Genomic DNA, 22,662 nt, shown 5'->3' with positions numbered 1-22,662 from the left:
GGGGTCAGCTAAAGGATGTTATCGGAGGTATTGAAGGACCGTTAGTGATTGGAGGAGATTTTAATACAATTATTCGAATGGATGAAAGAACAAGAGGTAATGGGCAGCTCTCAGATGATTCTTTGGTTTTTGGGGAGTGGATTAATGACTTATCTCTTATTGATATGGGTTTCACTGGAAATCAATTTACGTGGAAACGAGGGAAAGAGGGGAGTTCCTTTGTAGCTAAGCATTTGGATAGGGTGTTGTGTTGTGCTCAAACCCGTTTGAAGTGGCAAAGTGCGTTAGTTTCTCACCTACCATTTCTCGCTTCAGACCATGCACCACTGTTCCTCCGACTTGAACCACCGGTGAGAATGGATGCGAGTAGACGGCCTTTCCGGTTCGAGGCCGCCTGGTTGCAGCATCCGAGTTTTGAAGATTTGTTGGAGAATTCATGGAATAGGAACATAGACACGAAGGCTGCTCTGAAGAATCTTCAAGTTGTCTTGCGTAAATGGAACAAGGAGGTATTTGGAGAAATCCAAGTTCAGAAGGAGAAAACTATGAAAGAGATCAAAGAAGTGCAGGAGGAAACTGATAGGAACTAGACGGATGAATTGTTAAGCAGGGAGGAGGAGTTATTAAAGGAGTTTGATGTTATTCTCGAACAGGAGGAAATGGTGTGGTTTCAGAAATCAAGAGAAAAATGGGTAAATTTTGGGGATAGAAACACCAAGTTCTTTCATACATCCACGGTGATTCGACGGCGAAGGAATCATATTGAAACTCTGAGGAATGATGAAGATAAGTGGGTTTCTGATATAGAGGAGTTAGAGAGTATGGCGGTTCAGTATTTCACTCGCCTTTACTTTTGGAAAATGTTGATCCTGTTGTTGAGAAGCTTCCGCAGGAAGGTTTCCCGAGTCTCTCTCGAGATGATAAGGTGGAATTGAGTAGACCGTTCTCTGGGATGGATATAGAGCTGGCAGTGAGAAGTATGGGAAGCTTTAAAGCTCCGGGACCGGATGGATATCAACCCATTTTCTATCAAAGAAGTTGGGAGGTAGTGGGTGAATCTGTGATACAGTTTGCTTTGGAATTCTTCGAGTCGGGCCAGTTACCGCAGGAGACTAACGATGCTCTGATCGTACTCATTCCCAAGGTAGCAAGTCCAGAAAAGATTACTCAATTCCGACCAATTAGCCTTTGTAATGTTCTCTTCAAGATAATTACAAAATCCATAGTAAGAAGACTGAAGCAAGTGATGGTAAAATTGATTGGACCGGCTCAGTCGAGTTTTATTCCAGGGCGGCTGATCAATGATAATATAGTGGTTGTGCAAGAAGCGATTCACTCAATGAGGTATAAGCAGGGGAAAAAGGATGGATGATCTTAAAGTTAGATCTTGAAAAGGCCTATGATCGGATTAGGTGGGACTATCTGGAAGATACTTTGCATGCTATGGGTTTGTCAGATAGATGGGTAAGCTGGATCATCCAGTGTGTTGCAGGACCGTCTATGCGCTTGCTCTGGAATGGCGAGAAGACAGAGCCTTTTAAACCAGCGAGGGGCCTAAGACAAGGAGATCTCCTATCCCCATATTTGTTTGTGCTGTGTATGGAGCGACTATGCCACCTTATTGAAGATGCGGTGGGAGCGAAGATATGGAAACCGATCCAGCTCTCTCGTGGAGGTCCTAACCTCTCTCATATTTGCTTTGCTGATGACTTGATATTGTTTGCGGAGGCATCTGTAGCGCAGATCAGAGTGATTCGCAGAGTCCTTGAGAGGTTCTGCAATGCCTCAGGCCAGAAGGTGAGCTTAGAGAAGTCCAAGATCTTTTTTTCCAAGAATGTGGCTCTGGATTTGAGTAATCGTATCACATCTGAGAGCGGTATTCAATCCACACATGATCTTGGGAAGTACTTGGGAATGCCGATCCTTCATAAACGGATCAATAAAGATATGTTTAGTGAAGTTATTGGGAGAGTCTCCTCGCGGTTAGCAGGGTGGAAAGGGAAGATGTTGAGCCGGGCTGGTAGGATTACTTTAACTAAAGCTGTGTTGTCCTCTACCCCAGTTCACAGTATGAGCAATATTCAGCTACCTGTATCTACACTTAATGCTTTGGATAAGTTATTAAGGGATTTTATATGGGGAAGCACGAGTGAACAACGAAAGCAGCATTTGGTCGCCTGGGATCGAATATGCAAACCAAAACAGGATGGTGGTTAGGGGATCAGGTATGCTAAGGAGATGAATATGGCGTTACTAGCAAAGGTAAGTTGGAGACTGTTGAATGATAGAACTAGCCTTTGGGCCCAAGTTCTGCGTTGTAAGTATAACGTCGGTGATCTACAAGATTTATCTTGGCTTGCTTCTACTGGCTCATGGTCTTCGACTATGCGGAGTGTGGGGCTCGGAATCTTAGAGGTGATCGTAAAGGGTTATGCTTGGGTTGTTGGTGATGGTGCAAGCATTCGTTTTTGGACGGATAAGTGGTTGGTTAATGAAGCTCTGGTAGATTCTGTGCATGGACATCTTCCAGACGCGCTCATGAATATCAAGGCTAATGAGTTGTGGCAGGCGGATAGGGGATGGAATTTTGATGTTATTGGGCAGTATGTTGATGAGGATAAGAGGTTGGAACTTAGATCAGTGGTTCTCGACACAGTAACAGGAGCTAAGGATAAGTTGGTCTGGGGAGAGACTCGGGATGGTAGTTTCTCAGTTGCATCAGCTTATTCACTGTTAACAAGAGAAAATGTCCTTACACAGGATATGGAATAGTTTTATAACTGTATATGGAGGCTGAAAGTACCGGAGAGGATACGCGTTTTCTTGTGGCTGGTTTCTCAGCAATCTATCATGAAAAATGAGGAGAGATTTCGAAGGCATATTGGGGTTTCTAATGTCTGCCGAGTGTGTAGAAAGGGTGTGGAGTCGATAATACATGTTCTTAGGGATTGTCCAACTATGCAAGGTATATGGGACCGTATTATACCGAGGGTTAAGAGGCAAAGTTTCTTTCGGCAGTCTCTGTTTGAATGGACTTATGATAACCTTTCGAGCTCGGAGGGTAAAACTGAGATGGGTCCTTGGGTAGTTCTTTTTGCAGTAGCAATTTGGTGGGCTTGGAAGTGGCGGTGCGGGAACGTCTTTGGGGGGAAGCGATTGTGTAGGGACCGAGTGCAGTTTGTTAAAGAACAGGCCAAGGAAATCAACATGTGCAGTGCGAAGAAAGAAGCGGTGAGGATAACGAGAGTAGAGAGGTGGATTAAGTGGGAGAAGCCGCCAACAGGATGGTTTAAGGTGAATACGGATGGGGCTTCGCGTGGGAATCCGGGGATTGCTACGGCTGGCGGTGTGTTGAGAGATGAGAATGGTAGTTGGCTCTGTGGTTTTGGTCTGAATATCGGGCGTTGCTCTGCACCTTTGGCTGAGCTTTGGGGTGTCTACTATGGTCTGTTGATTGCTTGGCATAAAGGAGTGAGGTGTGTGGAGGTAGAAGTGGACTCTGCCGTGGTGGTTGGTTTCTTTCGGACAGGGATTGCGGAGACGCATCCTTTGTCCTTCCTAGTACGATTGTGCTATGGCTTTATCTCTAGGGACTGGATAGTCCGTTTTAAACACATCTACAGAGAAGCTAATGGTCTTGCAGATGGCTTGGCTACTTATGCTTTTTCTCTAGCGTTAGGATTCCATATTTTTGATGTTGTTCCAGTAGAAGTTAGTCTTTTGTTGATTGAGGATGGTTCAGGCCCGCCTAAATTGAGGCATGTGGCCGAGTAGTATGTTTTTTGTTTTGAAATAAATTAAATATGGGAGGTTTTTCTCCCTTGTATTCACCCAAAAAAAACAAAAATCAATTACTTCACAAAGCAACTAAAGTCAAGATATTTTACCAGCGGCAAAATTGAAATAACCTATTAACTATTCACCTAATTATGCGTGGGGTCAACAAAAGCTGGCTATCACCGGGCCCCACAAACAAGATTAACTAATCATAAAAGGTCACGTGTCATCGCATCTATACATCCGAGAACGTTAAAGTAGGATGGGATGCACAGAATCATATCCCAGCCTGCGCCTCCTATATAAACCGTCATCAAATCTATTTCGAAAAACCTGGGAATCGTCCATCATCTCCTTCTTCATCATCTCCAAATCCCTAATTCTCGTGTTAGCTTTCGATTCAAGAAACTCGCCAAGAACTGGATACTCTGGCGGACTCAGAGACCAAGAACCGAGACGTGGTTCTGAAACTGTATGACGCCCTGAGATCTCGAGACGTCGAATCGGTTCACCGGATCCTCACCCCAGATCTCGACTACTGGTTCCACGGCCCTCCGCCGCACCAGTTTTTGATGCGCACGCTCACCGGCGTCTCTCCTCCCTTCGAATTCGTGCCTCTCTCCGTCGTCTCCTTCGGATCCACCGTCATCGCCGAGGGCTGCGACGCTGCTAGCTCCGTCTCCTGGATCCACGCCTGGACCGTGTCGCATGGGATAATCACTCAGGTGAGGGAGTACTCGAACACTTCTCTCACCGTCACGCGGATCGGTGGCGTTGTCGCCGGACGATCTGCTGAGATTGCGCGCTCGCATTGCCCCTCCGTGTGGGAAAGCAAATTCTCGGGTCGGGCTGGAAAATCCGTACCGGGTCTGGTTCTGGCGATTTGAGGAGTAAAAGTCACGTGGATTAATAACTAAATAAAGGCTGCTTACGTGTCGGTGTGTGGTTGGTTTGTCGTATATGTGAGGAATTTGTGAGGTTGGAGACGCGGTGTGGGCTGCGTTTTGGCTGTCGCTAGTTCTTCATTTGTTTTTTCTTTTTAATTTGCTTTATAATCGTGCTTTTGTGTTTTAGTGGGTACAGCAAGCATGGGGATACCCAAATTGGCTTGTGCCGTTATGTCTGATGTAACGTTTGGTTATGTTATAATTGGAATAAAAATGTGCGTTTGGGATCTTATTATATTCGTTCAACATTTTATAATACGAGAAGTTCTGCACTTGTCGATGAAAATAATATAAAAAGCTGCCCATTTGGCTCATATGACCTCTGAGTGGATTAGCATGCTTTTTTATGTGTATATAGCTTTACTTTTGTTTAGCTTGGATACAGATTGAGTTTATAAAAGTATCTAAGCTTTACTTTTTTAGTTTGGATACAGATTTGAGTTTATAAAGATACACAATCTGTTGTTCAAAAAATTAAAAAAATACACAATCTAAAAACAGAACTTCCTGAACATATTGAAGTTAGCGTTCCTTAATTTTCTACTTCGGTTGAGTTTATGTACCTTATTCTACATGAAATCATTGCACAAACTGATAAACATTATTATGAGGGTTAGATGGACTAGAGTTCAGTCTATTTGGAGAGTTTGATGTGTTGAGATAAGTATGAACCAAGTTTTATGATTTGGGTTTTGGATATTGTTAAGATTTAACGACGTTTACTTTTTAATGAAATAATTAATATAGTTATTAAATGTAATCGTGGACGCAACGTAACATCAAAAAAGTTTAATTGTGAAAGAGAAAGTTTCAGAGGAAGCAACGAGGAAGGTCACTCCTGCGTCTTTTTTTTCTGTGTTGGACGTGGACACGCATTATCTCTCTCTTTTGGCGTCGTTTGGTCAAAATGGTATGGCAATAAAACGCTATTAACAGAAGAAAAAAAACACTAAACAAAACCAAGAAAAAGTATATACATTGGCGTATTTCATAGTATTTATTTAATTAAATCATGATGCGTGACGCAAATTCATCGAACTTAGATGTTTTTTCGGTCATGTCCAATGCCCAAAATATCCAATATATATATATATATATATATATATCATTGCTTATCTACTATATTTACAAGTGATTTCATCAATTTGTTGTAAAAGTCTAAAGATTATATACAAGTGATCAAGTGCTCCAAGAGTAGACAAACCTCAAGTACAAAAAATGAAGAGTCAACAATATACAATCTGATACTGATGTGTAAAACACTAATCTACAGCTCATTTTCTGATCTTATTTTGAATAAAATGCATATATGAAACCAACTAAGAGATGTAGAAATCTTATCTAACGTAGATTGGACGTATTTTCTGCGATTACAATTTACAAGTAACACGACGACAAATGCGAAGTCGACATATAAGTCCTCCCCATGAGGAATCGTCAACAACCTGTGGCATACAAGCTCTCTCATTAATTCAAATTAAACATGCCATACATAGCGTAGTTCCTTGATCGCAAAGCTACTTATAATCGGATGGACGTTTCTAGTTTGATCTAACGGTTAGTTTTTCAGCAAGAAGTTAAGAATAGTGATTAGTGACGTACCTCAGCAAGAAGAGTATTATGAATTGGTTCAAAGAGTTTGAAAAAATAACCAATGTAACGGCCGTATGTTCAAAAGTCTAGCTATCTCGACGTTACTAATCTCAATCAAAGGTTGTTGTGGCGGTAAAGAAACATCAAGTGATGTTTCGAAGGAAAATAAATTGGCTCCCTTGCTGAGAAGAGAAGATAATCAGATTATGTGCTTTCTCAGTAGACTTCCCATTTGTATCTCATTGTTACAATTCCCTGAGGCCATTATACATTTCTTATATTAACAAAACTCAATTCTTATAACTCGTTGTATTTTATAATATATGAACTCAATTAGACACTCATAATCAAACATATCTACTAGATGAGAGCTTAGCTACTGTTTTTATGGTGTCAGATCAAGTTTCATTTACTTTTACCTGAGATTAAGTGCATGGATCGTTGTGATTTGTATATGTTACGCAATTATACAATCAGAAACAAAACACTATACATTACATTTTAAAACTATAAAACTATAAATTTAATTAGAAAGAGAAAAGTTGACAAGAAATTTTGGTTTTATTAGGCCATTTAACCCTTCAGCCGGTCTAATGACATCTACCAATTTTCTAAATGCTGATTTTTTTCCGAATTTTTTTTAATTTTATTCACTTCAAAAAATTCTCTGTACAGTATTCACTGCTTCTTTTCTACAAAGGATTACTCAGTCATAATCTCTAGACACTTTTTAGAATCTATAAAACTCAATTATCTTCTTCTAAACCAAATTTCCATTGCCTTCTCATATTTCCCACCATTTTTTCTCCTTAACGAGGTGATTCTGTTCCGAACCAACTTATCTAACTTAGCAATCATACAAGAAGCTGGCTGAGACGGGTCACTCACTCTTCTAACATTTCTCTCATGCCATAATGCATAAACCACAGCTTGAAAACAATATCACAATTGAAATCTCAAAGTTCTCTCTTGTAATACATTCACCAAGACGTGAACCGCCAAAGACCATTGACATAAACTCCCATTATCTGCCAGATCTCTAATAGTCCCACACCAAACTTCTTTTGAATAAGAGCACTAAAAAAAATGATCTCTGGTTTCTGTCGCAGATTTACAAAGTCAACAAATGGATATAGCCTGAGGATTTCATCTGAGTATCCTATCCCGAGTCGGTAGTCTGTTGTGCATTTCAATCTAAGTAAGAAAAGAGAATTTAGGAGTGGCTTCAGAGAACCAAATTCCTTTGAACCATAACACTTTCGGCGACTGGACTCTTATAAGGTTCCATGTTTGAGAAGTGAGGAAACCAGATTTAAATTCACCATTCTCCCTTTTTCATAAACAAATATCCTCCAACTGGTTGAGCCCTCTGTTTTTTAGAACCACAGTTTCCTGTTCTATCAGCCGAGGACAGAAACTCTATGTCTCCTGGTCCTATATGTCTGGATAGCTCTTCCACCTTAGAGTTTATTGGAATACCAAGATACATGCTTCCTCTATTCCCCGTTAGCTCAATCAATATACCCAGTGGCGACCATTTCTCAAACCAAAAGAATGTAGTAGAGCTGTTATTTATCTCCACTCTAGACAACTGCGAAGCCAAATATCTCAGTTTTAATAACTTCTTCCACATCCAAGACTCTAACACACTCTTCTCCTTAACACTACAGAAAGAACTAAATGCTGATTTTTAGACTAGTCATATACCTTGACATATACAAAGTTGTGTTTAAATGGATAAATTTATCTTATGCAGGCGCCAGCTTTCACTAAAAATATATTAGTATTAAGTTCAAAAGATGTTGTCTAAATAGATTACAGATTACATATACATAGCATGTGATGATTCCTACGTTACAGTTTAATGACGTAAAGAAATACATATATAGGTTAGTAGTTAAGAGGTGGTGTTTGAGTCTGTGACCATGGTTCGTATGGAGGGAAGAGGTATTCCGGTGGAGTCACAGTCTCACAGGACGCCGTAAGGTTATCGGAGAGATCAAAAGCGTCCTAACGATTCAGGCTCTCACTAACTCAGTCGTGTACTGTAAGATCTACCCCACGACACACCATTTTTCATCAAACAATATTCTTGTGAGCAAGTAAACAAGACCTTGTTAAAAAAAAACAAGTTTAAAAAATATGGTTTTGTAGATCAAAGGATCAGCGTTCTCATTTTGATTCCTTCTTAGTGGTTCATAGATTGCTTGGGGTAAGGAAGAAATGATTATTCCTTTACTCTTGTTAAGTAACTTCATAGTGTTTATCAATGTGACACGAAGATTTTGTTAAAGTAATATCATGGTGTTTATGAATGTGACACGAAGATTATTATGGTGTTCGAATTAGTATTTTAATATGCTTTCTCAGGCCGAGACCCAACTGTCCTAACTCCTAAGTCAATACATTGTTGCATACATTGATGATGAATGTTTGATTATTCTATTCTTTCCTCCCATCTCTCTTCTAGTACTCTCTTTCTGATTGAAAAAGAAGACACGTAACAAAATGTTCTTACAATTTGAAATCAGTTTGCATATAAGCAACGTTCAAAGTTTATGGAATCACTAAATCGAAACTTAAAACATACAGGTATATAAGAAACCATACAAGCAAATTTTAGTTTTAAACAAAGCTTAAGAATAATGCAGATATATTCTTAAATGCAGGAAAATATTATACATATATAACTATAGCTAAATCGTCAAAAACACCAAAAAAAAGTATCTAAAATTATTACATTCTGATACGCCAAAATGGATGAGTTGGAGTTTAACAAATGCTGGATATAAATGAGAGAATGTAGGCGAGTTGGAAAAACTAATTCAATGCAGGATATAAATGAAGTCCAAAAAACCTTGAAAGTAATCATTACAAACAATTAATTTATTTAAAATTGTTATTTACACGTATTAAATTTTTCTTGGGGGAAGGAGCAGGTAACAAAAACCTCTTAACTTTATCAACCATTCAACCCTGACCATTGACGTGATGGCCGTGCAAACTGCAACGTCTCCCTGCATTATCCCCCTGATATTACCAAACAACCCTCCTTCACTTTCCATTTTAATGTAACAACCCAAAACCCCAAAAGGGTATAATCGTCACACGCAAAAACTCTTTTCGCGCTTCGTCTTATCATATTTTTTTTTGTTGTTTAGGACGAAAAAATTGCAGCTTTCCTTCCTACGGTTTCAGGCTTGTAGTACCTTCCTCTTTCTCTTTAACTCTCTCATCTCACACTCATCCCTTCCCCTGCGAAAAATCGAAGAACCCTAACAAACCATTTCACTGTAGATCTTCCTTCATCCCATGCATTTCGACTGAAATTCGCGGGAATTTTTACGTCTCTGAAGATCCTAATCGCTCTTCTCTTCTCTAGTCTCGTCTCAGATCGTTTAGGTAAAGTAACGAAACAGTTTCCTTAGCGTAACCTTCTCTGTTTACACGAGAAATCGCTCTGTTTCCGAGATTTTAGTGTAAAAAACCTCCGATTTGGTTTGTTACTGAACGATTTTTAAGACGAAGAACTTGTGTGTGTGTGTGCGATCTTTCTCTGCTTGCTAGTGTTATGAGCTGAGATCGACGTTTTTAGTGGTTCGAGATCCTCTAGGTTTTAGTGTTTGTTAGCCTTTTCTCAGATTGCAAATCGCTCCTGGTTAGGGTTTCTAGAAGCTGTTTGCCGGTTTGGTGAATCGATTTTGTTTTGATTCTTTATGTTCAGGTGAAAGGGAATGGGTGCGGGGAGGAAGACGGAGACCTACACGCTTGCTCCGGATAGCCTTAACACATACGGGAATTGGTGCGTGAGGAATCTTGAGAAGAAAGATCTCTGCGGAGTTATATTTGGATGCAAGTTCAGCACTATCAAAGAGTGTTACGCTAAGAAGTTGTTTGGTTAGTTAAGATATGCAAATCTATAATCTTTCTTAAAAATCGAAGCTTTGTTTGTGTTGAGATTGATGTTTGTTTTGTGACCAGGTTTGCCAGCTCCTCACATGGCGTATATCAAGAATATTGATCCTGGTTTGACGCTGTTCTTGTTCAACTACAGTGATAGAACACTTCATGGTATCTTTGAAGCTGCTAGTGAAGGACAGTTGAACATTGATCCCAAAGCTTGGTCTCCTAATGGGACTGATCCAAGTCCTTACCCTGCTCAGGTTTGTACTGTTTAGTACTAAAGACTTTGTTTAGTTGATTCATTGAAAAGTAACTCGTTTTTGTAAATGTTTTTTACACAGGTAAAGATAAGAGTAAGAGTGAAGTGTGAGCCTTTGGCTGAAGAAAAGTTCAGTCCAGTGATTGCTAATAATTACCAGGACGACAAGATGTTTTGGTTTGAGCTTGACCGAGATCAGACAAACAAACTGCTCCGTATGTTTTCACCGTCGCCGTATGTAAGGGCACCGTCAACCTCCAAATATGCTGTTGCATCACTATCCAGGAAGGCTATTCCGGCGTCTTCTCTTGTGGAGATAGGCGAGGTAGGAGCAACACGGGTTGATAAGTGGAGCAGTCTTTTCAAGTCTTCAGACGATTCAGGTGAGAACAAAGGAGAAGACTCAAGTGGAGCACGCGGGGCAGGTTCAAGAGCAGTAGTCAACCTTGGAAAAGCTGAGAAAGCAGTGGTGCAATCTGGTGTATCTTACTCATCAGTTCTGAGAAACGTGACTGAGTCTTCAACTTCGACAAATGAAGTTCCATCTCAAGCAAGTAAAGGAGTTGAAAATTCTTGGTCAACTGCTGCTTCTCGAGCTCTCTCCTCACGCCAAGACAGTACCAAGGGAACTATTAACATGATAGGACATAGCAAGGACGTTTCTGCTGAGGACACACATTCAGAGATCGATTGGGATGCTGCATCAAATTTCCAAGCACATCTTGCAGGACTGGAGAGGATTTTGGAAGAACCTACAGGATTTGCATCGTCTTCTTCTATGGTGCCCAATCATTGGGAAGATGGGATACCGCTCTCGGACTATGAAGAAGGGAATATAGATAAATCACCTTGTGGGTCCTCTTATGTTTCCGCCATGACAGGAGATGGAGCTGAGGACAATGGAGTTGACAAAGAGAAGCTTCGTATGGATCTTTCCAAGATGGAAATGGAATCCCCTCCCACTTACCTGGACATCTTGAGTGAGGTAAGTTGATGGTCTTTACTTTGTTCTCTGAATTATAAACACAGCTTGTTTATCCGTGACTCTCACTAATGAAAATCGGTCTTCTCTGGGGTAGATATGGGCGGAAGTGAAGGAGTTAAAGCAAACTCAGATGAAGCAAGCTGAGTATATGATTACTTTGCAGATGGAGCTGGTAAAGAAAAACTTGTGATTTGTTTGTTACTTACCTTTTCTCATGAGCTTCAAATACCAATTCGCTTTTGTATTGTTGTAGCTTGAATCAAGAAAAGAGATACTTCAACTGAAAAGGACATAGGGAAGATCCTAAGCATATGGTAACACGACGAGACTCAGGGTCAGGGAGTTTGCAGTTCCCTCTGCATACTTTGCCTTTTGTTCTGACAAAAACTGAAGAAACAAAAAGTTAGAATCTTTTGGTACAAAATAGTAATGTTTTAGCTTGTTGAGAAAAGAACTTGTAGGTGACTTATCTGTGGTTGTGAATGCTTTTGACTTGGGTATGCTTTCAGTTTGAACTGTTAACTTTCAAGTAAGTATTGCTATCAGGGAGCAGAATATTTAGGGGGTCAGATCAGAGCTTCTTAAATGGTCGTTGTAATGGTGGCTTAACTTAAGCCGGATTAAGAACTCGGCCGGTTACAGATTAACTAGGTCAAATATGGATAGGTCCTTAATATTCTTTTCAATGGGCCGTTAATAGCTGAAGGCCTGAAGCCCAGCTAGTATGCCAATTGCTTAGCTGTATCGGGAGCGTGTTTTTTTTGTGGTGAGTATTAAGACACGTGTCGATCATGTAGAACATCTACGTTTCGGTATTCGAATTAGACAGTGACACGTCACCACTTTCTCATAAAATATCAGAATTATCTAGAGAAACCTCTATAAATACTCCTCCACCCCTTGGACTCCAGAGCTATTTTACTTTTTGGAAAAGTTTTAGAAAAAAGAAGAGACGCTAGAAAAAACGCGACACTCCGAAGAAGACGATTTACACGCGAGAACACAGCAGCCAAACGAGAAAGCTATTGTTGACCATTGAAGTAGAGATTCGAGTCGAGTTTTGAAGTTATCAACCCATTAGGTATGTCTATTCTCGATTTTTCCTTTTCTTTTTGTTTAGACGAGGCTTAGCTAATTCTTTGATCTCGTTCATTGTCTCTTTCTTTTCTAGGGCTTTGATTTAACAGCTAAAGATGGCAATTTATGAACAAACAGTAACCGATACATCATCAAAGAAGAGAAAATCAAGAGCTCGAGCAGACGGTACAACGGTCGTTGATAGGCTAAAGAAGTGGAAAGAGTACAACGACATTGTTAACAAAGGAGAGAATAAACCGAGACGAAAAGTTCCCGCGAAAGGATCGAAGAAAGGGTGTATGAAAGGTAAAGGAGGACCTGAGAACACTCACTGTAGTTTCAGAGGAGTTAGACAAAGAGTTTGGGGTAAATGGGTTGCAGAGATCAGGGAACCTAATCGAGTAAGTAGGCTTTGGCTTGGTACTTTCCCTACTGCGGAAGAAGCTGCTTCTGCTTATGATGAAGCTGCCAAGGCTATGTACGGTCCTTTGGCACGCCTTAACTTCCCTGAACAGTGTGTTGTTGCCTCTGAGTCTTTTGCTAGTACATCGAGTCAGTCTGAGGTGTGTAGTAGTGTTGAGCATAAACCGGTTCTTGGTGGTGATGTTTGTGTTACACGAGATGATGCTGGTTCTGAATCTAGACAAGTTAGTCAGATTAGGGATAATAATATCAGGATGAGTTCCGATTTGCTGGATGAGTTTGATGAGGAGTATTGGGGAAGAGTATCCAAGGAGATTGAGAAACCTAAGGAGGGAGAGGAAGAAGTGCTTACCGTTGCGGATTATGGTTGGTCTAATGATATGTTGAATGAGCAGGATCTTTGGGATCCGAATGAAGTTTTTGATGTTGATGAACTCCTGGGCGATATAGATGAATGCATCATGTTAACAGGTACCGGTGTGGATGAAGACCAGAACGGGATAAATCCTGGTGGTTATGACTCGCATATTCCTCTTCATTTGGAGCCACACGATGGTCACGAGTTCTTTGACTTGAGTTCTCAGGATCTTTGAGAGTGCTGAGGCAATGAATGGTCTGCAGTAGATTCTTTGAATTTAAACAAGAGATGAGTGTTAATGGAAAAAAGACTAACTCTGTCGGTCTTTACTCTTTACTTGGATCATGAAGTATTGAATACTCATCTACTGAGTTTAATATAAATAACATAGCTTACATAAAAGAATAACCATAATTTAGATTTACAGTCCTAAAAACGAATCTTAAGAAAAGAATCAAGGAGCAAAGAGAAGCTTGTTTCCCATGTTTCTTGAAGGCCAGGAAATCTTCCATTAATCATGCTTTTTTAGTTTTTGTTTCCCATGAGGTTTTTAACTGAATATAAAAACTAGTCTCTTAATTTTAAACTAAAAAAGTTCAAATCCTACTCTTAAATATTAACCACAGTCTTTAGTGCCATACAACAAAGCTAATCGGCTAGCCCCATGTACCGAAAGGCCAATATATCCAACGTTGGATTCTTCCGTGCAAGCAACTTTATTATTAAAAAAAAACATGAAATTTCCATGTCGTGGATTCTTCGCTTGAAAAGTGATCTTTTTCTTTCATATGCTGTGCTTTTTGTTTAGCGTACGCATTAAGGAAAAGAAGAGTGACGTCATCTAATTTTCATAAGCTACACTTTTTTTTATTTAATAAAGAAAAATCGAAGCCATCGTTCGTCGTCTTCAATCATCGTTGACCTTTCTCTCGAAATGCGACGAGAGCTTCTTCGCGCCTATTTCTCACGAAGAACACTCGTCTCTCTCTACAACCTCTTCTTCACCATCTCCCGTACGCTCCTCACTTCGTTCCCTCTCTCCGTCATCATGCCCAAATCCAACGACGGCGGCGCAGAATCCGAGTCCGAGTCCCTCCCGCTGCTCGATCTATCGAAACCGTCGTCACCGATCTCCTTCCCGATCAAATCTCTCCAAGATTTAAAATCACGAGCTTACTTCGACTCATTTCACTTCCAGTTCAACCGCTCCACAGTCCCTCTCCGGCGAAACTTACCTGATCATCGTCCAAGGGTTTTAGTGTGCCACGATATGAAAGGAGGGTATGTTGATGATAAGTGGGTACAAGGGTGTGAAAACGACGCCGGATACGCGATTTGGCATTGGTATTTGATGGATGTGTTTGTTTACTTCTCTCATTCGCTGGTGACGATTCCTCCTCCTTGCTGGACCAATACAGCTCATAGGCATGGCGTTAAGGTAAAGATTAGGCATTCTTGTTGATTTGGATGTGGAAAGTTCAGATTTTTACAAATTTTGAAACAAAAGAAAAAGTTCAGATTTTTAGTGGCTGTGTAGAGAGATACGAATTGTGGTTTCTATGTTGATGAGGAAGCTAATGGGTTTAAGTGTTTCCTTTTCTTGTGTGTTTATGGAAATGTTAAAAAAGGTGTTGGGGACTTTCATCACGGAATGGGATGAAGGTAAAGCTACCTGCAGTGAGATGCTTGCCTCTAAGGAGTCTGCTCAGATGTATGCTGAGCGTTTGGCTGAGCTTTCTAGTTCTCTAGGTTTTGATGGATGGCTGGTGAGTTTTGTCTTTTGGTAGATACTTCTTGATTCTTCTGTTCATCTGCATTTGAAGTGTAAGCTGTTTACCTGCAGATTAATATAGAGAACGAAATAGATGAAGAACAGATTCCTAATTTGATGGAGTTCGTAAGCCATCTAACAAAGGTCTTGCATTTATCTACGCCTGGGGCTTTGGTTATATGGTGAGTTGTTCACAAGTTCTTTGTTTTTTGGTAAACCACTTTGATCTCATCACCTTTCTTTTTGCAGGTACGACAGTGTCACCATTCACGGCGATCTTAAATGGCAAGATCATTTGAATGAAAAGAACAAACCTTTCTTTGACTTGTGTGATGGAATCTTCATGAACTATACATGGAAGGTACCGTTCAATTTCTTCAGTTTGTGTTTCTTCTATATGCATTTGCCTGTTATTTGAGTGGGTGATGGTATTTCAGGAGAGCTACCCAAAATTATCAGCTGAAGTTGCAGGGGACAGAAAATATGATGTTTACATGGGAATTGATGTCTTTGGTCGCGGCTCCTTTGGCGGTGGGCAATGGACTGTATATCTCAGAAACTCTTGAGGAAACCAATAATTTTCCATAGTTTTTTTCTTCATTGTCTCATTAATAATCTATATGATAGGTTGATACTGCTCTTGATTTGCTGAAGAGAAACAATGTATCAGCGGCCATTTTCGCTCCCGGATGGGTATATGAGACTGCACAACCTCCTAATTTTCATACAGCTCAGAATAAGTACTACTTCTTTTGCCTGTTTGTTTGTAAAATAAATTGCCATTTATTTGTCATCTTATTATCGTTCATTCGTTTTCTCTTCAGATGGTGGTCACTTGTTGAGAAGTCATGGGGAATAGTCCAAACATATCCACAAATCTTGCCTTTTTACTCGGATTTCAATCAGGTAAACTGAGATTGATCTCGTCTTTCTTCCTATCTTGTTACAATAAAGTATGCATCGAGTGTCGTGGTTATGATTTATCTTCTGAAAATCTATTTTCTCGTTAATTCAGGGCTTTGGTTACCATGTTTCACTCGAGGGTCGTCAGTTATCTGATGCTCCATGGTACAACATATCTTGCCAAAGTCTCCAGGTTCAACCATCTTATAGTCATTCATAGTACATATAATATTATCTTCTCATCTGATTGTTGTGTTATTCACGTCAGCCACTCCTAGAGTTCAAGGAAGACAACACTGATATCATTCAGGTCACTGTTGAGTGAGTTCTGGCCCTGAAACTAAAAACTGTTTTTGACTTTTTGTTGATTTAGATACATTTATTTGCAAACGTGTATAACGGTAAGCACATGAATTTGTTTAGTGCAAGAGAAGCATCTTATAACGGAGGAGGAAACATCGTATTTAAAGGAAGACTCGAAGGAGATGTGTATTTCACAGCAAGGCTCTTTAAACCCCTTCTTCACCTTTCTTCTTCCCCCATCACAGTCTCCTACTCTGTAAGTCTTTGCTTTTAGATACATCACATTATGAGATCTTCTTGTTTCTCTTACTAATGAATAATTTTGGAGTTGGTGCAGGTGAAATCAGATGAAACTTCTAAACTTGGACTCCTGCTTCGTTTCTCATCCCCATCACACGAAACTAAATCAATACTTGTGGCCCCACAAGAACCAATCCCCATATTAGTAGATCACATGTTCTTGAAGTGCCTCGTCACATCAGAGCAGACTGTATCCGAGTGGACGGTACACGAGACAAGCCTTGTCATGGATGAACACACACTGATTGAAATCTTTGCCTTTTGCTACGGACCAGAGAACCCGACAAAGACATCAGAGTACGTTGCATTGCTCGGTCACATCTCAATCAAAGACCATGTTCAGCTCCCGCAAAACCTCGTTTCCTTACCTCCACCGTCATCATGGGTCATCGAGGCTCATAACATAGAGCTTGTACCGTGTAATTCCGGTTCTAAGATCCTCAGGGTTAAGCTAGAATGGAGACAGAAACAGCGTGAAGACTCTGTTCTCCCAGTGTACAATGTGTATGCAGAGAGTGTGAAGTCAACTGATGTACTAAGATCGAGGAAGGTTTTGGAGAAACCAAGAAGCGAGAGAGTGTTCCTCGGAATCTCTCACGTACCAGCCTACTACGTTTCGGAACTGGTGCTAGATTCGGACGTGAAAGGAGTCAGCTTCGTGGTTCAATCCTGTGGTGAAGATGGTTCATGGATGAAGGTAGATGATTCCCCTAACCTTCTTGTGGACTTGGAAGGTCTCTCGTAGGTTGCTTGAAACTATGTATGAAACGATTAATAATGTATATTACAAAATTACATTAATCTAGAAACTGGGGAAAAACATAATAAAAAAATCTGAACCAAGTCTCTTCCGTATGGAAGTTTTGGTTTCTCATCACTAGTAGTCTCTTTTCTGTATATTTTATCGAATGAAAGTGAGATGATTATCACCAAACTTGTTATTATGGACTGAGAAAGAAAAAATGCGGAAACTGATTGGTTCATCAACGTTTATTTTCGGGCAATTCTCTCATATAACTATTTTTAAGTTTTTATCATAAAAATAACTCTCAAAAAATAAAATGACAAAAATAGTTTTTATTTTGAATTTTTTAACATTTATTTTTTATTTTTTTAAAACTTGAAATCTTATCCCAAAATCTCACATTTTAACTCTAAACCCTAAGTCTAGATTAATTAACTCTAGGGATATAAATACATATTTAACTTTTAATAAAATCTCTTTCGATCATTTTCTATCTTGATAACTATTTTTATGAATTAAAAAGGCTATTCGATAAAATTTGTCTTCATATATTGAAGAAGAAAGAAAAATCGACCGAGTAAAATCGGGAAAAGTGCCTATTTCAACCTGAACTTTACTCATCGTGCTTATTCTTACCCGAACTTTGTAGTAGTGCGTATTTCATACCGAACTACATAAAAACTCAAAAATACTACATGAATTTTAAACGTTATGCCTTTTTCTTTGCGAACTTTACAGTAGTGCATATTTCATACTGAACTAAACAAAATTCAAAAATACTACATGTACTCTTAAAATCGTGCTATATTGACCATCAAAGGTGTTATTCAACCATTAATTTATCAAACGACGTTGTTTTTAATAAATTCTGTAAATTTTTAATTTAACAATACTACATTTTTAAACGCCTTAAAAATATTACATAAACTCTCAAAATCGTGTTTACATATTAATTTTTAATTTTACAAAATTTAACCAAAATGACGTCATTTAGATAAATTAACGGATGACTAACATCTTTGATTGTCAATCTATATATAAACACGATTTTGAAAGTTTATGTAGTATTTTCAAATTTTAAATTTTACAGAATTTATCAAAAACAAAATCTTTTGCCTCTGATCTAAAGGCAAACCAACACAAAATTCTAAAATTTTACAATATAGTTCAATTTTAGTAATACTATAAAGTAAATATTTAAATTAATAATAATTGGTCTAAATTTATAATATAATGATTTTTAAAGTTAAATTAAAACATAAATGATTATATATTTTTTTTATAAAACTGAAACAATAAAACTTTGATAATATTTATTTGATTAAAATAAAACTTAAATATCAGTTACTGTTTAAAAATTTATACAATAAATTTACTTTGGTCTAGTAATTAATCTGATCTTACTTGTCCACCAGTATGAGAATTTGGACCTTCCAAAAATTAATTTTTAATTTTACAGAATTTATCCAAAATGACGTCATTTGATAAATTAACGGATGACTAATATTTTTGACGTCAATATATATAAACACGATTTTGAGAGTTTATATAGTATTTTTAAATTTTACATTTTACATAATTTATCAAAAACGACGTCGTTTGATAGATTAATGGTTGAATAACACCTTTGACGATTAATATATATATTAGCACAAATTTGAGAGTTTATGTAGTGTTTTTTAATTTTTTGTTTAGTTCATTATGAAATATGCACTACTATAAATTTCAGAAAGGAAAAGGCACAACACTTAAAGTTATGTAGTATTTTAAAGTTTTATGTAATTCGGTATGGAATACCCACCACTTCAAAGTTCGGGAGGAAATAAGCACGACGGGTAAAATTCAGGTTGAAATAAACACTTTTCCCAATGATTCAGTCACATTCACAATTAATTTTACAAAAAATTTCCAAAAATGACATCATTTGATAAATTAACGGATGACTAATGTCAATATATATAAGCACGATTTTGAGAGTTCATGTAAAGTTCGTGAAGGAAAAGACACAATGCTTAAAGTTCATGTAGTATTTTTTGAGTTTTTATGTAGTTCGGTATGAAATATGCATTATTACAAAGTTCAGGTAGGAATAAGCACGATGGTTAAAGTTCAGTTTGAAATAGGTACTTTTCCCGAGTAGACGATCTCGCCCTGAGGAATATTATTAGTTGAAGAATGTACTCGCTATGATATGGGGCCATATGGCTCGATCGTGATTACATTCCTGACGAAAAATTGATTCTTCTGTCATGAAGAATGTTCTCGTCCAGCTAGCTTGATATTTTTGCTCATTTTGATTGATTCTTAGTGAAGAGTTGATCCTTTTGTCATGTTTGCATATATTTCTCATTTTCGAAGGCACGAGGAATAAACCAAAAATAAAAATAAGCTTTAAGAGATTGATTTTTCTTGAAAAGGTTGATGTTTGTTTTCTTCTTATTAGTATAAGAGATTCATTCTTATTTTGAAATTCTATCAAAATTATACTAGTGTAGCAGTTAAGTTAGTTTTTTTTCTTAAAGCAAGGAATGTCACAATGTCATAAAATCTTGACTTTTTTAAATTATAAGTAAAAAAGATAAAACATTCATTTACTATCAAATCGAAAGACTATAATATATGCAATGCATGGGTCTTAGTATATGCAATATGCATGGGTCTCGTAAACATTAGTTTGAATCCAAATATAAACCTAAGCAAAATAAGACTTCATAATTAACGTCTTCTTTGGTGTAGACAATTTTTTTTTTTTTGAAAATTCATGTAATTAGTGTAGGGGACCAATATGTGTGGAAATTTGACTATCAGACACAGAGATTTTGCTTTCGACGTGATGAATATTGGATTTATCTCTGTGGATATTTTTGGTGTGGAATAAAAACGAAGTCTATTATTGCGCTATAAAGAGATGGGCATGGAAGCATGTTACTCATCACCAATTGCCCTTTTCATTTCAAAGTTAAATAAGCTTAAAGAAGAATGAAAGGCTTTTGGAACATAACGAGTACCATTTCTCTTACTCTTTCTATACTTTTCTTACTCGGCTACAGTTATGAGGACGTGTCTGCGGTTCCCACTAGGCACTTGTGTCGTCCGGAACAAAGGGATGCACTTCTCCAATTCAAGACCGAGTTCGAGGTTCTAAACTCTTCCTTTTCTTCTTATAATTCTCATGGGAAGACGGACTCATGGGCGAATAACAGCGACTGCTGTAATTGGGAGGGTATCACGTGCGATGCCAAATCCGGTGAAGTGATCGAGCTAGACCTTAGTTGCAGCAACCTACTTGGCGAGTTTCATTCCAATAGCAGTCTTCAAAACCTTCATTCTCTAAACACTCTAAACCTTTCACGTAATGATTTCAATGGTCAAATCATGTCTTCAATTGGAAACCTTTCTCATATCACCTCTCTCGACCTTTCGCGAAATGGTTTCAGCGAGTTCATTCCTTCTTCGATAGTAGACCTTTCTCATCTCTCCTTCCTCGATCTTTCATTTAATAGTTTTTTGGGTCAGATTCCATCTTCGATTGGAAACCTTTCTCATCTCACCTATCTTAACCTTGGTTTGAATCAAATTTCGGGCAAGATTCCATCTTCTATTGGAAATCTTTATAACCTCGCTTATCTTAACCTTTCTTGGAACAATATTGTTGGAGAAATCCCATCTTCTTTTGGCAATCTAAACCATCTGACCAGCTTAAATGTTGGTCTCAATAGGCTCAATGGAAGCTTTCCCATTGCACTACTGAATTTGACAAAGTTGTCATATTTAGGACTCTATCACAATCAGTTCACAGGAACAATTCCTCATAACATCACTTCACTATCCAAATTGATCATTTTCAGTGCAAGTAACAACGCTTTCACTGGGACCCTGCCTTCTTCTCTCTTCACCCTTCCTTCTATGGAACGTGTTATATTGTCTGATAACCAACTCAACGGTATTCTTGAGCTTGGGAATATATCTTCACCACCTAAGCTACTACTGTTAGAAGTTGGCAATAACAACTTGAGAGGGCCAATCCCAGTCACGATATCAAAATTTACACACCTTGTCCGACTTAGCCTTTCCCACTACAATACACAAGGTCCGATTGATTTTAGTATCTTCTCGCATCTCAAGTGGCTGGAAGTTCTTGACCTATCCTATTTGAACACGACCACTACCATTGACTTGAATGATATCTTGTCATATTTTAAGAGGCTCCGTTGGTTGGTTCTCTCAGGCAACCTTGTTTCATTCACAAACAAGAGTCCAGTTTCAGATCCATATTTGTTTTCTGAGTTGCAATTGTCAGGCTGTGGTATCACCGAGTTTCCAGAGTTTGTAAGAAACCAAAATATGTCATTTTTTCTAGACATTTCCAATAATAAAATCAAAGGACAAGTGCCCGGCTGGTTGTGGTCGACGCTACCATATCTGTATTACCTGGATCTTTCCAACAACAATTTCACTGGCTTCGAAAAACCAACAACAGTTTTAGTTTCAAGGCTATCTGGCCTAAACTTGCTTGCCTCCAACAACAATTTTACGGGAAATATTCCCTCTTTCATATGTGATTTGCGCAATGTAGACACTCTTGATTTATCAAACAACAACTTCAGTGGTTTAATCCCTAGTTGTCTGGGAAATCTCAAGCCTTCTCTTTTATATCTAAACCTTGGTCAAAATCGTCTTCAAGGAGGTATTCCGGAGACTATATTTGAAAGCTTAAGAACGCTTGACGTTGGTCATAACAAACTGACAGGGAAGCTTCCAAAATCTTTGATCAATTCCTCTTTTCTTGAAGTTCTGAACGTGGAAAGCAACATTATCAATGATACGTTTCCATTTTGGTTGAGTTTTCTACCAGAGTTAAAAATTCTTGTGTTACGCTTTAATGCCTTCCATGGACCGATACATCAAACTTCGTTCCCTGAGTTGCAAATCATCGACATATCACACAATCACTTCAATGGAGCTTTGCCATCAGACTTCTTTGTGAAGTGGAGTGCTATGTCATCACTTGGGACTGTTTATTATGATCAGCTGGATGACAAGTACATGGGAGGTTTCTATTACCATGATTCAATGGTGTTCATGAATAAAGGTATAGAGATGGAGCTAGTACGTATCCTAAAGATCTACACAGCACTCGACTTTTCAGGAAACAAATTTGAAGGAGAGATCCCAAGCTCCATCGGTCTATTAAAAGAGCTTCATGTGCTCAACTTGTCTAACAATGCTTTCTCTGGCCACATCCCTTCATCTATGGGGAACCTGACGGCTCTTGAGTCACTAGACGTTTCCCAAAACCAGCTTTCAGGAGAAATTCC

General features: G+C 38.6%; 5 protein-coding genes and 1 pseudogene across 6 annotated transcripts; all 6 read left to right on the top strand.

Annotated features, from left to right (window-relative positions):
- Positions 1 to 3,774, top strand: part of LOC106340258 — a 4,743-nt pseudogene extending 969 nt beyond the window's left edge.
- Positions 3,775 to 4,076: 302 nt separating this feature from the next.
- Positions 4,077 to 4,956, top strand: LOC106325569 (wound-induced protein 1-like). Its single transcript, XM_013763615.1, has one exon. It carries the CDS (start codon positions 4,350 to 4,352, stop codon positions 4,662 to 4,664), a length of 315 nt encoding a protein of 104 aa, XP_013619069.1. The 5' UTR covers positions 4,077 to 4,349; the 3' UTR covers positions 4,665 to 4,956.
- A 4,558-nt stretch (positions 4,957 to 9,514) lies between these two features.
- On the top strand, positions 9,515 to 11,804 carry LOC106294406. Its single transcript, XM_013729963.1, has 6 exons — positions 9,515 to 9,719; positions 10,042 to 10,214; positions 10,299 to 10,480; positions 10,562 to 11,464; positions 11,559 to 11,636; positions 11,718 to 11,804. The coding sequence occupies exons 2-6, from the start codon at positions 10,052 to 10,054 to the stop codon at positions 11,757 to 11,759; spliced, it is 1,368 nt and encodes a 455-aa protein (XP_013585417.1). The 5' UTR covers positions 9,515 to 9,719; positions 10,042 to 10,051; the 3' UTR covers positions 11,760 to 11,804.
- Positions 11,805 to 12,404: 600 nt separating this feature from the next.
- Positions 12,405 to 13,800, top strand: LOC106295794 (dehydration-responsive element-binding protein 2B-like). The gene is made up of 2 exons (XM_013731783.1): positions 12,405 to 12,545; positions 12,636 to 13,800. Exon 2 carries the CDS (start codon positions 12,658 to 12,660, stop codon positions 13,555 to 13,557), a length of 900 nt encoding a protein of 299 aa, XP_013587237.1. The 5' UTR covers positions 12,405 to 12,545; positions 12,636 to 12,657; the 3' UTR covers positions 13,558 to 13,800.
- Positions 13,801 to 14,203: 403 nt separating this feature from the next.
- On the top strand, positions 14,204 to 17,457 carry LOC106325542 (cytosolic endo-beta-N-acetylglucosaminidase 2-like). 2 transcript variants are annotated; one of them, XM_013763591.1, is made up of 11 exons: positions 14,205 to 14,760; positions 14,951 to 15,088; positions 15,166 to 15,275; positions 15,343 to 15,454; positions 15,531 to 15,638; positions 15,721 to 15,833; positions 15,918 to 15,999; positions 16,109 to 16,189; positions 16,265 to 16,317; positions 16,420 to 16,555; positions 16,637 to 17,456. In XM_013763591.1, exons 1-11 carry the CDS (start codon positions 14,257 to 14,259, stop codon positions 17,342 to 17,344), a joined length of 2,145 nt encoding a protein of 714 aa, XP_013619045.1. In that variant the 5' UTR covers positions 14,205 to 14,256; the 3' UTR covers positions 17,345 to 17,456. The 2 variants fall into 2 exon arrangements, with proteins under 2 accessions (XP_013619051.1, XP_013619045.1); XM_013763597.1 differs by lacking the exon at positions 16,109 to 16,189 and having other exon boundaries at positions 14,204 to 14,760; positions 16,637 to 17,457.
- A 2,798-nt stretch (positions 17,458 to 20,255) lies between these two features.
- Positions 20,256 to 22,657, top strand: LOC106334103 (receptor-like protein 12; the record flags this gene model as incomplete). The annotated part of the gene is made up of 1 exon (XM_013772719.1): positions 20,256 to 22,657. A coding segment is annotated over exon 1 (2,334 nt), but the record flags the coding sequence as incomplete, so codon positions are not given.
- Between the last annotated feature and the right edge of the window lie 5 nt (positions 22,658 to 22,662).

Source organism: Brassica oleracea, chromosome C1 (assembly GCF_000695525.1).
Source record: "Brassica oleracea var. oleracea cultivar TO1000 chromosome C1, BOL, whole genome shotgun sequence".
In the NCBI taxonomy this organism is placed as follows: domain Eukaryota; kingdom Viridiplantae; phylum Streptophyta; class Magnoliopsida; order Brassicales; family Brassicaceae; genus Brassica; species Brassica oleracea.
The sequence above is the reverse complement of the archived record's forward strand: the minus strand, read 5'-3'. Positions and strand labels throughout refer to the sequence as shown.

Excerpts from the sequence above, each read along its gene's own strand:
- LOC106295794 (XM_013731783.1), top strand. The coding sequence starts at position 12,658 with ATGGCAATTTATGAACAAACAGTAACCGATACATCATCAAAGAAGAGA.
- LOC106294406 (XM_013729963.1), top strand. The coding sequence starts at position 10,052 with ATGGGTGCGGGGAGGAAGACGGAGACCTACACGCTTGCTCCGGATAGC. Across the intron at positions 11,465-11,558 it reads ACCTGGACATCTTGAGTGAG|ATATGGGCGGAAGTGAAGGA; the intron begins GTAAGTTGATGG and ends TCTCTGGGGTAG. Across the intron at positions 11,637-11,717 it reads TTACTTTGCAGATGGAGCTG|CTTGAATCAAGAAAAGAGAT; the intron begins GTAAAGAAAAAC and ends GTATTGTTGTAG.
- LOC106325542 (XM_013763591.1), top strand. The coding sequence starts at position 14,257 with ATGCGACGAGAGCTTCTTCGCGCCTATTTCTCACGAAGAACACTCGTC. Across the intron at positions 14,761-14,950 it reads CTCATAGGCATGGCGTTAAG|GTGTTGGGGACTTTCATCAC; the intron begins GTAAAGATTAGG and ends ATGTTAAAAAAG. Across the intron at positions 15,639-15,720 it reads TTGGCGGTGGGCAATGGACT|GTTGATACTGCTCTTGATTT; the intron begins GTATATCTCAGA and ends TCTATATGATAG.
- LOC106325569 (XM_013763615.1), top strand. The coding sequence starts at position 4,350 with ATGCGCACGCTCACCGGCGTCTCTCCTCCCTTCGAATTCGTGCCTCTC.